This window comes from Mixophyes fleayi, chromosome 1, assembly GCF_038048845.1.
Source record: "Mixophyes fleayi isolate aMixFle1 chromosome 1, aMixFle1.hap1, whole genome shotgun sequence".
In the NCBI taxonomy this organism is placed as follows: Eukaryota; Metazoa; Chordata; class Amphibia; order Anura; family Limnodynastidae; genus Mixophyes; species Mixophyes fleayi.
In genome coordinates, this window is record NC_134402.1 from 265,249,212 (window position 1) to 265,264,869 (window position 15,658).

General features: G+C 36.8%; 1 protein-coding gene across 7 annotated transcripts in view; it reads left to right on the forward strand.

Moving 5' to 3' along the window:
* MLLT3 (MLLT3 super elongation complex subunit) overlaps positions 1-15,658 on the forward strand; it is a 238,615-nt gene that overhangs the window by 44,678 nt on the left and 178,279 nt on the right. For all 7 annotated transcript variants that reach the window (XM_075210574.1, XM_075210544.1, XM_075210536.1 and 4 more), the window contains exon 2: positions 2,345-2,525. In XM_075210574.1, coding sequence (XP_075066675.1) covers positions 2,429-2,525 — 97 coding nt within the window. In that variant the 5' untranslated portion in view covers positions 2,345-2,428. The remainder of the gene's footprint in view (positions 1-2,344; positions 2,526-15,658) is intronic.

Genomic DNA, 15,658 nt, shown 5'->3' on the forward strand with positions numbered 1-15,658 from the left:
GGATCAAACTCCTCCAAATGTCTTGAACCTATTAGTGCAAACATTCTTATGTCCTCTATATTAAATATAGAGATTCCTTAGCATATGGCAGAACACATAATATAGACCATTTATATATGTTTTCATAAGATGATGTGTGGATTATTTCTGTTATACCTCACAAACAAATAGCAAAGAAGGTGGATTATGCTTTAGCCAGACTAAATATTATTGCATGTAGGATTTAGCCATGTTTGTTTCTTTTTTAATACATAAACCAATCCTCTCCCTATGGAAGTGTGTTGTGGATTTTATAACATGAAAATGTGTGACTGCATTTTTTCCACCATTTCACCTACAGAACAATTGTCCAGACCTCTATGGTCATTGCAAGTCTTGTAGAGTGTGAAGCTATTTATCCCAATGTTTAATTGTCCTACTATAAAGATGAAATGGTTAATGAATTTGGAGACATTGGCTCTGGCAACTAGTATCAAATAACAAGAACCATTATTGATATAACAGATATGAGAATGAACACCAAGAAAAGAGTTTTCATGAAATCATTAATATTTTAAAATGTAAGGACCTGTACATTTAACGGTGTATTGTGACATATCCAGAGTCTTGGCTAAAGCGAGTTTAATTCTACCCTCCAATGTTGTAAGGACGGTGTATGTTTGGTAAACAGATGAGAATGTAGAATGTTTGTGTGTGTGTGTGTGTGTGTGTGTGTGTATACATATCTATATATAGATTATAGATATGTATAATATTCTATGTGTGCGAGGCTTGTGTATGTAAATGTATTTGCAGATGGATATTTCAGTTCTAATAGAGCAGGATTCCAAACCTTTTTCAGCAAGACTAAGTTAGCCCAGGCTAAGTAAGCTTTGAGACTTGTGGTGATTCAATGTTAAATATAAGTATTTATCTTTGTTTACTATTGTCTATACTTGTCAGGTAGAGCTGTTTATTTCAAGAAATTATATTGAAATATAATTCCTGTTTTGTTGCTAGTGTACCCCCCCCCCCCCCCCCCAAAAAAAAAAGGTTTACAGTTTAATATCATTTGTCAGTCATATTCCCTTCTCTGTAAAATGGGTACCGTGGATGGCCACTAATGTGAATGAATGTTGCATTTTTACAATTTGGAATTATTGTACAACATCTGTCTACCTGTGAGCATTCTGCATTACATGATGCATCCTACTTGGTTAAGTGGTTACTGTAATTTGAGAAACATAATTTAGAATTGGTAGAACTTTATACCATTTGAACCATGAACGTCAAATATATTCAGAGTTTTCTGACATTTTACTGCATCTTCGTTAAAAGGTAAAGTATTACCTTCCCACTCCATTACCAAGACATCTGAAACTCCTGACATTTTAAGTATCTTGTCCTGATGGGATCTGATATAGGGCAAAAAGCTGAGACTGAGTTGCTATAACATCACTGGCTCTACCCCTCTTTTTGAAACGACCAATCCCCACAGGGCATTTCTGCCTAGCTGTCAGTCACTGTCTGCTTGTTTAGTTAGGGAAGCACCACTCTCCCAGCATGGCCACGTGCTGCAGAGGAGTGAAAGAGAGCATGATGCACTGATTTAGTTAAGTATAAATAAATGATTTTAGTTCGTTAATTTAATGTATTCAGCTTGCTTCACATTATTTAATCTATATGAATGAGAAATCATTGCTTTAGTCTTTACCATAAGAGATGATTGCTGTCTGTGTTGATTGACTAGGTATCTTTTGATGGTATAAAAATGATTATAAATTATGTTTTTTTATGAAAAGTACCTATATGTTTCACAGCTATTGCAATAAAGGAGATACATTCATCATAAGTAAATAATAAATCTGGAACATGCAATGAAACAGAAAGAGAGACCTTGCTAAAATTGATTTGGGAAAAAATGGTTAGGAGCAAAATATGTTTATGGGATAAGCCTCATATCTAGGTGTGTTGTACCTTTACCTGTTCATTATCTGTACTGTTGTACAATGTTTTAAACATGGGTCATATCCATGACTGTGGAACTTGTTTATTTAAAATATATTATACATAAGGACAGACACTCTGAGAACAGTATGCGTGTGCAAACCTCACCTCTGAAAGTAGCGAGGTTCTCGTTGAGTCTAGACACATAACATTGTTTGATAGCCAACACAAGGATAGCCTTATTTATTTGTCTATTAAAAATGAAAGATTGCAGAGATGTCTTGTCAAAGGCCTTAAATGTCGCTGCCTGATCTGACTACTCCCGCCCCCCACTCCACAAGAAACAAGCACCCCCTTTTTTACATTGTTTAGTCCTCACAATGAGTAATTCATGCTTTGCTTTTTGTTTGCTTTGCAGTGTGCTGTACAAGTGAAGCTAGAACTGGGTCACCGAGCCCAGGTAAGAAAGAAACCAACCCTTGAGGGATTCACCCATGATTGGATGGTATTTGTTAGAGGACCAGAGCACAGTAACATTCAGCACTTTGTGGAGAAAGTTGTATTTCATTTGCATGAGAGCTTTCCGAAACCCAAACGAGGTAAGGAAAGAATGCATACTCACGTGCCCTACGTATTTTAGCAATGTAATTATGATCTTGTACAGCACAACTACTTTTTCACAAGGGTTTTAGAGGGAGAATAAGTCAGATGGAAGTTATCTGGATTTCAAGTATACATGTTGTATGAATTTTATTTGTAATCACTTAGTTTCTTATTGTTGTACACAGACGCTTTTATTTCACTTATGTTCCTGGTGTTATTTAATTTAGTTTTTCTTGTGCTATATATAAAGGCTCAAGCTCACAAGCATGCTGTGTAAATGTGTGATAATGACTGCTACTATAATAGCTGTATATAGATGGAGGTCTGTGTATTATCAGTTACTGGATAATAAAGCAGGTTTCCTAATGGGGAACAAAGTTAGAAAAAGGCACAATTCTCCATCCATGATTTATCAGGTTCAGTAATGGACATGTACATAAGCCTTAAAGCTTTCTCAGTCACTATTCTTCTAGGTATCTGTGATAAAGGTTATATTGTGATTACAGCCAATGAATTGAAATTGGAACTATTAGAACATTAATAAACTTTGAGATTTTTTTTACCTTCAAAGTATGTTCAAAACCGGTTTCTGATTGATATATTTTTCCTGCTGTACCATATTTTGCTCTTCATGTCTGTAGTCTACTGTGCGATTCCTTCCTGATATGGGTTTGTTGCTGTCACAAATATATCTGTTGAATGAATCTCAATAATCTTTTAATGGGAAGCTGTTTCGGTTTAAAAAGAGAAGTGTATATCTGTGGATGTGTTGAAGTGTTGTCTTTTATATAATATATATGTATGGATTGATGAAGCATCATTGAAACTTGTTCTCTCTGGCTGCATCCCAACTTCCTCATATTTCATATTTGTTGGGAGATATTGCGGTTAGATGCTGTGGCTCAGATTGTATGGCTAGCTTTCCAGAAGGAGTCTGATGAAGACATTTACAGCTCACATATGGAACGTTTGAGTGGTAAAATGTTTACTTTCCAGACTTTAAAAAGACAGACCTCTTGTCTTGATTTAATGTATACATTGCATATTTCACCCTTTGATTTGAGTTTCTGTGTACATAGCTATCACTAAGCCCCCATTTGTGTGATTCTTCAGGAAGTACATTAGTCTCTCAATGTTTTGTATATGTTTTTACTACTCTGTTCCAATTTCTTTGCTGGTGACCTCTGCTATTGGGTCATGTGATTTATATATGTACATGTGTATTTTATCTCTTGTCAAGCTTTAAGTGTGTTAAAAATATGTTTCTGTGTATATGATAGTCTCTTGTTATAGTTACTATTAATCAGCATCCCTGTCAATGTCACTTAGGTATAATTTTGTGTATATATATATGTGTGTGTGTGTGTGTGTGTGTGTGTGTGTGTGTGTGTGTATATGGCTGGATCACTTCGGTATACATTCCAGTGATAGCTACCATATTTATCATCCACAGATGTCACTAGAACATGTAAAATGCAGTAAAGCAAGAGCACATTTATGTCTCATAAATGTATCATTGAAAGGGTATTGTTGGTTAAAGCCAAACATACAGTATATTTCAATATTTTATGATATTAGAGGTAGTGTTTCGTTCATGTCAATTCTTCAGTTTACCTTGGCAAAGCAGTCAATATGTATGCCCACACTTGTGGAGAAGAATAAGGTTGTCTTTGCAGAAAAGAGTTTATGATTTAGAGAAAACATATGGCAGAGCACTAGTGAACAAAAATGATGTATGCTGTAAGGATCAATGATAAATAGTGCACAATCCACTTGTCATTTACATGGAATGCACCAGTTTCTGAAAACCTTTTGGATATGAAAAAGGTACTGTTGTCTGTGGCAACCATACTGATGTTTGCTTTTATGTCCTAAGCTGCAAGGAAAATAAGAAACTGATTGATTGCTACAGGCAACACACCCCTTTTCATTTGCGCCAGTTTTTATAATTATTCCACACTTTGTATAGCTCTTTGTAAAATTAGCTGAAAGTAAATCTTACAAATGGCACACAGTAATTAGTGTATACAGTTGCAGTTTGATATACCTCAAAATCACTTTATTTTCATGTACAACTCTGAGACCTAGACAATAGTGGTTATACTTCTCCAGGAAGTGTGCTGCTTAACACTATGTTTATTATATTGAAAATCTCTCTGCAAAAAAATATGTGGGATCCTGCCTAGTTTGATTAGAGTAGCTAATAGGGCTTATACACTGCACCTCATTGGAGCAACGAGCTGTCCTAAGTGCAGCACACAATGGATGTGCTGCAATCGATCAATAATCTTTATTGGTATCCTGCAGACCCTCAGAACAGTACTAAAATAAGTCCATCCTACTGATAGCTATGTGCTAATAATTTTGATCCACCAATGAATAGACTGGAGTATTTCATGGACCACCCCTAGGATTTAAGTTGCTGCAGATTAATGCTCTGTATCTAAACTTAGTTGCTTTAAGTCAAATAGGGTATTTCCCAACTTTTTTCTTTTTTTTTAAGTAATACATTTGCAGAGTTTGTTTAGGAATGTATATAATAGGTATGATTAAGGATTTCTATACCTCACTTATGTATTGCCAGTAGCTGCAGGGCAATAAGCAGTTTGAGTGCTAGTTATTCTTTAGGCAGAAGTGGAATAGTTTTAAAAGAAAAGAACAAGACCCTTCTGGGATTATCATGTCAAGGATCCTATTATGTATTTTATCTCTGCAGGCATACTCAGTGTTTTGTTTGTTTTTTATTGCTCTTCAATTTGATTTAATGGGGATGGCCCTTGACTCTCTCATTTCCATTAAGGTAAAGCCCCAACCCTTAACACTGAACAATAGGTCATGGAAACATCTACTAGTTTGCTGAGTAATTACCTGACCTTTCTATATGTAGAGGTAAAATTCAAAGATTCAGGTCATAAGAAATTTCAAATGTATCATAAAAAACCCCTCAGTGATAGAATAGTAGATGATCCACCCAAGTTTCCTTTTTGGCACTGTAAATGTAGTATTGAAGGGCTGCACTCGGGGCAAAACTTTTTAGAAAAACAAAAAAATAAGCTGCAGTTAGTCTTTCTCCTGAGACTGGTGTATGTTGTGGATGAGAGCTGTACAAACTCTAATATCTTCAGTTTGAGTCAGTGGAAAAAATGTGTCAAATTGGACAGAATTGCTCACAGTCAACATCTTGCATTTTGTTTTGCAAAGCCACCCAGGGGCAAAAGCAGGATTATAGAGGGGGGGTAATCCTGCGCGGGATAAACCGTTAATACGGTAATTTACCCGCTGGATTTCAGCTCGCAGCTCGGGGAGCTGCGAGCTGAAATCCAGCGAGAGATTACCGTATTAACGGTAATAGTTTTTCCACGCTCAAACCCGTGGACAATTGAATACCCCCCTAAGCTTCAGTGGGCAGGGACTGAATAATTATCCTTGGTGTAACGATGATACTATATAAATAAAAGGTAATAATAATAAAGATATAATGCGTATGGTTTTGGTTCTTCCATACTATTTTTTTTTGGGGGGGGGGGGGGGGATTATTTGGTTCATTGCATGTAACCCCCTAGGAATAATACCAGTGTTTATCAGTGTTCATGAAGAAATATACCTCAAATTCCATATACATTGATTTTATTTTAAATCGAAGAGAGAGGAAGGGTATAAGGGGACAAGGTACCAGGGTGAAGGGAGGTTGTCATGGGACAGGCAGAGGGTAACAGTGGTAGTTTGTCTGGGGACAGGCAGAGGGTCACAGTGGGAGTGGGTCAGGGGACAGGCAGAGGGTCACAGTGGGAGTGGGTCAGGGGACAGGCAGAGGGTCACAGTGGGAGTGGGTCAGGGGACAGGCAGAGGGTCACAGTGGGAGTGGGTCAGGGGACAGGCAGAGGGTCACAGTGGGAGTGGGTCAGGGGACAGGCAGAGGGTCACAGTGGGAGTGGGTCAGGGGACTGGGAGATGATCCCAGTGAGAGTTTGTCAGGGAAAAGAGCCCTAGGAAAATAGTATGGAAAGAGAGAGAAGAAGGTGCCAGCGGACAGGATTCCATGGGAGAGGGTACTAGAGGGGGGCAGAGAGCCAGGAGAAAGGAGTTTGTGTCTAGGAAGAGGGATTTTGTTTTATTCCTCTTTACTATTTACTTTTTATTTTCTACTGACCCATCTCCTTCCACACTCATTTCTGGCACTTTAGCAATATACCAATCTCTCCTGTTACCTAACACTTACTTGATGCATATTTTTGTTATAGTAGTGTAGCATCCACTTACTGTTTCATTATCATTGCTAATTGCAGTGGTATTGGGGGGACCACAGCCTTTTTTGAGAAGCCATTGGAATATCCCTGGAATATCCCAAGAAGTACTGTTATAAATTACATTTGGTTTCTATTTAAAAATGGGGTAGCAGTGGTAGGGTTCTGAAAGTGCCATTGGAGAGTGTTGTAAGGTCCATGAATGCAGTAGCAATCAGATTTCAGGTTTTAGGCTTTGACGGTAAGTAACCGGGAAGCTTTCAGTGGCGTTTTTGAGATTGAAATCAAAATCTCAATGTATAGTACACTTTCATTATTGGTTTTAATATTCCCTTTGGGGCAGGAATGATTGCTATTTAAATGGTTTATTTGCATTGTGGTCACATGGATGGATGAAATGCGTAGGGAGTTAACATAATCAAGATGCACCATTTGCCTGACCGCACTGGGTGTGTTCCGCTTGAGGAGGGACGCTTGATTTTAAATTTTTTGCATGGTTACTTGGGCTTCATACATCGTCCTTTTTAGCAAAGCTTTTTAAAGGAGTTGGTGTCTGATATACTTCAGGTGAAGTATATTCTACTCCAACAACAACTACATATACTCCTACATATATTTGGCTAAATATTTTTTTTTTTCTTTCTGTTTTTTTGAACTGAACATCCATCCTGAATCCGTTTTTTGCTCAAACACCTGTTTTTATTGAATTGGTAAATGCAATAAGAGCACATTCAAATAGGACAGCTAAAAGTGAATGGTTCTGTCCCCACAATTGCATTCTAAAATTTTAAACCTTTATTATACATGTCTATTTCTCATGTGTTAATTAGTGTTACCAATACAATACATAGTGCAACACATAAAAAGGGCATGGAGAATGTGTTAAAATGTATGACTAAATTGTGTCTAAAGCACAAGTTAGTTTTCTTATGTTATTCATTTTTTCCAGTACATATGCATGAACAAGCCATGTAGCATCATGATTTTTCATTATGCTGTTTGAGTGACCGTTTACTAAGTATTTAATCGAAATCTATCTTTCAACCTAATAGGAGACCCTACAAAATCTCTTCTTCTTCCTAATTTTCATATGTTCTTTTTCACAGCACTTTTGACATGTTCACAATGCTCTATAGAAAAATAGTCTGCGTTTTATAACCTAGATCATTGGAGCTTATATATTTATATGTGGCCTCCCTCTGGATATCTAATAACCAATATTTGTACTGTTTATGTGGTAGTCGTGCATGATTGAACATGCATTTGTTCTTTACCCTCATGATATGTATTGATATTTATGTTTATTATATGGTTATCTAATTATTATCTGGGAAATACCTTTGATAAAGCCACTGATACTCCTTTCTGTGAGCTGCTCGCCTGCCGATGATTGAGACAGCATGGTCTACTTTTAATTTAATCTTTTTAAGTCAGAAATTTATATGTATAGATTCAATAAAATTAACCATAATATCCCAGTAACTTGCTATGGTTTTTATCTTTTTAATAGATTTAAGTAGAACTTTGCATTCAAATATATTAAATCCTCCATCTGCATTATTACTATTATTACTCTACTAATTGGACTGAGCCCTCAGAATATTATGCCTATTACTATCTATTACCAAATCCTTCTATGTTTGTTGCTTGTTTGTTTTTGTTTTTTGTCTTGGAAATGATTTTGGGTAGATGTAAATTTGTTTTGCTTTTGTACATTTTTAGCTGGTGTTGAACAGATGTTCTTTACGTAAGTGCAATATTGTTCTTTCTTTGTTACTAGACTTCTACAAATTGTATAAAGAGTATATCTTTATACAACCCAGAGTTGCTATATAAAACATCACTGCATATTCGCATATTCCTGGTCCATATTCCCCCAGTGACTTAATTTTTGTGCCCTCAGGGGAATTCATTGCTAGTTGCACTTAGATATTGTTGCTAGGTGGGGTGATGCTATGAAGGTAGTTTCACAATTAGAAAGCTGACTGTGCTCATAAGGTAAATATGGTGTGTAGTTATTGTTTTTGCAAAGTCCCATGAGCTTCTGATTCTAATGGAAAATACGTTGATTCTTTTTTTTTTCTCTCTTTCAGTACCATATTATTTGTGCGCTAAAGTTTTTTTTTTTTCTTGGTCTGTATGTGTTTTCACGATGTGACAAGTGCTGGGAAATTTGCCAACTTACATGGCCCTGCAGAGACCTTGTCATATTATAATTACACATGACTCAGAACATTTTCTATTCACTGAGAACTGTTGCACGCCGTAGTTCAGGCTACACTAAACATGCCACTCGCTTCTGATTCATTTCATTCTCCAGCATTTGAAAAATTACAGTAATGAGCAGCAGATAGACACCTCCAAAATCTCCTAATCATTTCAGTCCTTTAGAAGTCACAGTTTAGCATATAAATTGCAAATGGAGTAACAGAGTTTGGAAAGTTTTTAAATTAAATGTTTAGTGTGACATTGGGAATTTTCACTTTTTTCATGTGGTGTTAGGAGAGTTATGGTTTATTTATATTTTTAAATAGGTCTTGTTTTGCTTGCATGGGTTATAAAGCAGGGCAAGACAAATCTAGGCTGCAAGGTATCTATGGGGACTAACAAATGTGGCCTGAGGATTGGAGCATTTCCACTGTTTGTACCCTGCAGGGCTGTAACTAGGGATGTGTAACAGGGGTGACTGCCCAGGACGCAACGCTGAAGGGGGGCGCAATTTAGGAATATTTTAGGTTAATTTGGTTAAAATTGAGGGCTAGGGGGGGCGGCATTTGTCTTTCTCGCCCTCAGGCGCTAGCTAAAGTTACGGCTCTGGTACCCTGTGCTCTCTCTCCAGAATCCTTACCCTAGCACCTGCCTGTTCTTCAGTGCAGCAGCCAGGAATCATTAGAACTGGTTGCTGGAGTTTATACCTCTTATGCAATTGCAGTGGACATAGTTGTGTGCTTACATTCGTACATACCTTGGCAGTGTTATAACTGGGGTTTATAAGTGTGACTCCTGACACTGTTCTAACGCCACAAACACAGAAAGCGGAACATAGGAGGTCTAACCAACCAGAGTCAGGTTAGTGTGAACCACTGCAGTGGTTGGAAGGACAATGTTTTCATACGCAGGGATAGGTTATACAGCAGGGGAAGAGGAGGTACAGAAACACAAAAGGGAAGAGTTAGGCAGGAGATAAAATTTAGTGAATCAGTTATATAGCACAAAAAAATATATAGTACAAAACAGAAGAACAAAGTCAAACCCGTTATTGAATAGTACTCTTAAAAATGTGTTTGAAAGTTTGTGTGGGTTGGTGGTGGTGGGGGGTATGAAGGGAAATGTTAGTAATGGATTAGAGTGTGTGGGTTGAATCTAGATAGGCTCAGGTATCGCACGTATCTAGTATATCTCTGGGTGCGATAAAAAGGAGGCTATCGTATTAATATAAAAACGGGAGAGGGTTTAAGAAAACTCATAATGGTCAAGTCAGTGTAGAGAAATTATGGTCAAGTTGACCACAATTTCTCCATCAAGCCCTCAGTGTGGTGGGATAGATTGCGTGGAGTCAGGTGGAAAGAGGAATATGTGTAACGGGGCACTCAAAAGGGCTCATTTTAATTTAAAAAAAAAAATAACACTTTATTGATAATTTTATTAAAATAATCGTTTATGTTTAGCAGGAACTAGAATCTTCAAGAGAACAACATTATTAGCCAAATATTAAAAAACATGAATAGAAATACATGAACCAGTTGATCAATTACAGTTAAAAATGGCAGATAACCGCTGGACTGTGCTGCTGCGATGTATAGATATATTGGTTAATATAATTTCCCTTGTATTTATTGTAACTCCTCATTTACCAGTTATTTCTGTCCAGTCTATATATCATTGATTTTCACATCAGAAAAATAGACCTTAATATACTGGAATTCAAACCAGTTAATATGGCATATCACACCCTAAGTTTCGGCTAATTATAGGAGAACTATCCATTACACTGTAATGGCAAAATCTTTATATATTATATTTTAGACATTACAATTAGATTGCTAATGTGAGCGTTGCGTATATTAATTATAAATAATCACTCATTCCCGAAAACGATCATTTTGGTATTCATAATTAGACATTGAATACTGTGTCTATCTAGTACCTCATAAGTTAAATCTTATTATTGCCAAATAGTGTCATATGCAGTGATAATTATTCAAACACCCCCAGAAAGAAACTCATTAATAGTTTAGTGCTGTAAGCTGCAGTCTGATAACTCAAACATATACTCTTCAATAAGGAAATATAGATTGTTTGGTCAGGAACAGCGTCTATCTGAAAACTAGTAGTCTACTGGAGAAGCTGAGTGGAGAATATAACTGATCAGAGAACAGGTACATAAAGATGCCAGCATGTATTATCTCAGATGGGGAACACAAATTGTTTAGTAAAAACCAGCGTCTATCTGATAACTAATCAGGTAATGGTCTATTAGAGATACTAAGTAGAAATGTAACTGGAAGGAGTACAGCATGCACAGAAACACGGACAAGCGTTTCGCTAATGAGCTTAATCAAAGACAACCCAGCGTGCACAGAAACGCCGATGCGCATTTCGCTAATGAGCTTAATTAAAGGAGACAATATAATAATAAAGCAGTTTTTAGACATTCTCTTTTATTCAAGCACAGATAGAACTCTTGGCGATTCATTCCTTCATTTTGAACCATTCTTCTAGTTCCACTGTCTCCTCCATCTCCTCTTTCCATTTGAGTTCATAACTGTCTTTGTCAGGTTAGCCATGAGCTATAAGGAGTATAATGTGGATATCGGGTAGTAGGATTCGATTTGCTTTTACAGAGAGTCTCCAGCTCAGTTAATTGTGAAAGTGATCAAAAGTCTAAAATCGAATTTTAATGATCTCTAATCTGTAAAAATTTAAAAAAGCTGTAACGGGAGACATGGAAGCGTTATTGGACCTCTGAAAATTCGCTGATGTGTGATATCGGTTAACATATTTTTGCATGTTGGGTGTTCCAGCCCCCCTTCTGATGTATGTCTGTATAAAGTGCAAGCTTGAACTCTAGGGGCTAGATTTACTAAGCTGCGGGTTTGAAAGAGTAGGGATGTTGCCTATAGCAACCAATCAGATTCTAGCTCTCATTTTGTAGAAAGTACTAAATAAATGAAAGCTAGAATCTGATTGGTTGCTATAGGCAACATCCCCACTTTTTCAAGCTTAGTAAATCTAGCCCTAGGTCTCTTACCAGTCCAAACAAACATAGCGATTTGGTGTTGTAAATGTTTCAGTGCAGATGAAGGTGAATTTAATTGGGAGAGTTTGAAACAAGTATAGGATTCTGGGTAATATGTTCATTTTAGTTGCTGCTATTCTCCCTATCCGTAAAATAAGTGGCGTATCCCAGTCAATGAGATTTTTCTTTAATGAGTCTTTACAGGGCCAGGAAATGTGCCTTTTAGAGCTGATTGTAATGTTTGGTCAAGAAGACACCCACACAATTTGTTTTATAACAGACTGGTACAATGCTCTGTGGGCACATTGTTGATGTAAGGGCACAGGCTTGTAGAATATGTGGGCATATATCTTTGTAGTTTATTCTTCTCATAATTTATATGTATTCATATATATTTATATGTTTATTATATTATCTGGTATACTCATCTGCTGAAGCCGTTGAAACTCCATTTTAGTCTCTTTGTGTGCTGCGCCATTGCTGATGATGAAGACAGCATGGTCTATTTCTATGTTATTGTTTACATTACTTAAATAATAAAGACAATTACATGTTTTTATTGTTCAGTATGTTGCATCTGTGTAGGGTGCTGATGATATATTTTGTATAGCTACAACTGCTGTTATATATAGCAACCTATCACACGCTGTTCATAATATATATATATATATATATATATATATATATATATATATATATATATATATATATATATATATATATATATATATATATATTTATATATATATATATATATATATATATATTATATTATAAAAAAATGTATCCCTTGACTGTGAAAGTCTTCCTTGAAAACTGCTTAGGAACCACTTAGGAAAATGTTCCATTCAGTGTGCTGCACTGAATGTGGTAGGCTGGCACTGGTGGGTACGTTAAACGCCAGTGACCCCACACCAATCGGCATGACAGAGTGATCTCCAGCCTTATCCTCGTCAATACTCTCACCTGACCTGATGTCAGCAGGTCCTTTTGTGGCTGACATGCAGTGGAAATGTTGTTTTTGGGATAAAGTTCATTGTCATGGCAAAGAGGGACTTTGAAATTAATTGCAATTCATCTGATCACTCTTCAGGACATTCTGGAGTATATGCAAATTGCCATCATAAAAACTGAGGCAGCAGACTTTGTGAAAAATAATATTTGTGTCATTCTTAAAACTTTTGGCCATGACTGTACAAAGATAGATCTGGGTGTGGTGGAAAACTTTGTAGAGCATGACGGCTATCTTCGATGCAACTCTTGTTTATTTATTTTTAACAGCGTGTTTCCACACTTATGGACCACCCTGTGTTTATGTGTGTGTGATATATATATATATATATATATATATATATATCTCACACACTCACTGACAAAAGGCAAGAAAAGGTACATTTGCCATTCCTTCTCATTTAGGTCTGTCCACACAAGTGAGACACCTGCATTACACCAGCAAGGAATCTATTGATCATTATGCCGTATGGTGTGGGCTGTCCGCATGGAGTGCAATACAATAAGTGGCACATAATTGTTTGTGACAAATGAATGCAGACTCTGATCAATAAATACCTTGCTGATGGTACACTAGCATGGTGTTCCATTTCGGAATGCAGGTATACCGTTGGTGTAGAGTCTTTTACAAATTTGCTGGGGAAAATCCCCTCCCCCGAGCATTTGTCAGTGTTTGCTCTCATAACATGATTTCAGGCCAGTTCCATGTTATGGGCATTTCTGTAATATGCTTGTTATACTTATTTACTACTTTGATTTTTGTTTATTATTAAAACTTCTGGACATCTTTTACATATCCATAGAAAATGGTTTGAACGTGGAGACCTGTAAGACGAATAGATGAAAGTGTGTGTAACCGAATAAGGCCACATACTGAATGGATTATGGCCAGACATGCCTGGGGAGGTGGACTGGCCTGATCTCTCGAAACAGCAATGTAAAAATGTTAACTTGTTCAAACACCTCATTCTGCTTCTCTGATCCTAGGAAGCCAGATATATTATCTTTTCCTCTTCAAAACGTTTCACAGATTCCAGAGGTATAAGGTTTGGGAATGCTGCTTTTTTTTTTTTGTGTTTTTTTTTTACTGCCACTTTTGTGAACTTGGTTTTAGAAAGCAGAGTGCCACTTTTACATCAACCATTATTATATTTTATGTGATCTACTGTACAGAAAATCCTTTTGTTCAGTTCTTAGTATTGTCTACATTCAGAACACAACCTTTACCGATAACAATACACTTTTTAATGGTTGAAACCTCTTAACTATGTCTCTGTTAGCATTTAATTTTATTTATCCACAATTGTTGTGTTTTTTTTTATGAGTAACATGAATAGTACATTCCAACTGGATCAATAAAAAAAAAAAAAAAAAGATAAGAATTCGCTCAATAAAATGAACCAGGCAACAGAATTTGCATTCACTCTGCTCAGGGACATTCTTATGGTCCTTGACTGTCCACCCTGCTACCTCCCGGCCATTCGGGTTTAGTCTGGTCCCAGGTAATTGGATTATATTTTGCAGCCAGCAGATTTGTGTCATTTCTTGTGTTTTTGTTTTATATCTAATTATTTGTATTTATTTTTGATGACTTCATGGATGTATATACACCAAGCGTGACCAGTGGGTTGCAGGGTTTTCTTTGCTGATTGCACCAGCTAGGGCTAAATGTATGATACTCCTGTTTCTTCAACTGCCACAAGTTCGGCAAGATGACAGCTAACATTTAAAGCAGCGCTGCCTTGTAAAGGCAAGTTTCCCTTTACAAGGCAGCGCCGCTTTAAATTTTAGCTGTCATCTCGCCGAACTCACGGGAGTTGAAGAAACCGGAGTATCATACATTTACCCCCTAGTGTATGTTACCCTTGAGATTACATACTTGCTCTGAGTCCCGTCTGTTGAATTGTAAGTAGTGCTGTATTGTAATGTGCTTCTCATACGTTAATCAGCCACATCTCAAAACCGGTATAGAGGTTATAAAGACAACAAGGTACTGCCCCTAATGTTCAACCCCCAATCTGAAGATCATGCATGATGGCACATATAGTGTAAGCTCTCAACTAAATTACAGTTATGAGATAACTACATCCTATAATGTGCAGAGCACTTGGAAAAAGTAAATAAATAAAAATGAAGGACTAGTGTCTCTTATGGATTGTTTGAGATGACCATAGGTAACTGATAGATTAGTTTTAAAAAATACATAGTAGTATGGTAGGTGTAAGATATCATCAGTTAGTTTCCAAGGAAAACGACCCAATATGTGTAAAAAGTGCTGTACTTAATATTTTATATCAATACTTCTGTATTTCATTGTACTTCTCTTTATATCATCTGCTGAGTGGTATATACATGTAGGTCAGTCCCTGATACACTTTCACTGCAGTCTTCCTGTTTCCCCAGAGTCCCACCTTCTACTCATGCCAGTTGCTGCACAGTTCCATGCCCAAAATTTGCTCCCCTGAGCAGTGTTAGCAGCAGCATCATTGACTGGTGCTGCAGACATTTGTGGCGTCCTACAAATAAAAGATCATCATCATCATTTATTTATATAGCGCCAGCAAATTCTGTAGCGCTTTAAAAGATGGTGATGAAGAGGGTTTGTTAGAGCTATATTGCATGGAGTTCTTTTTCC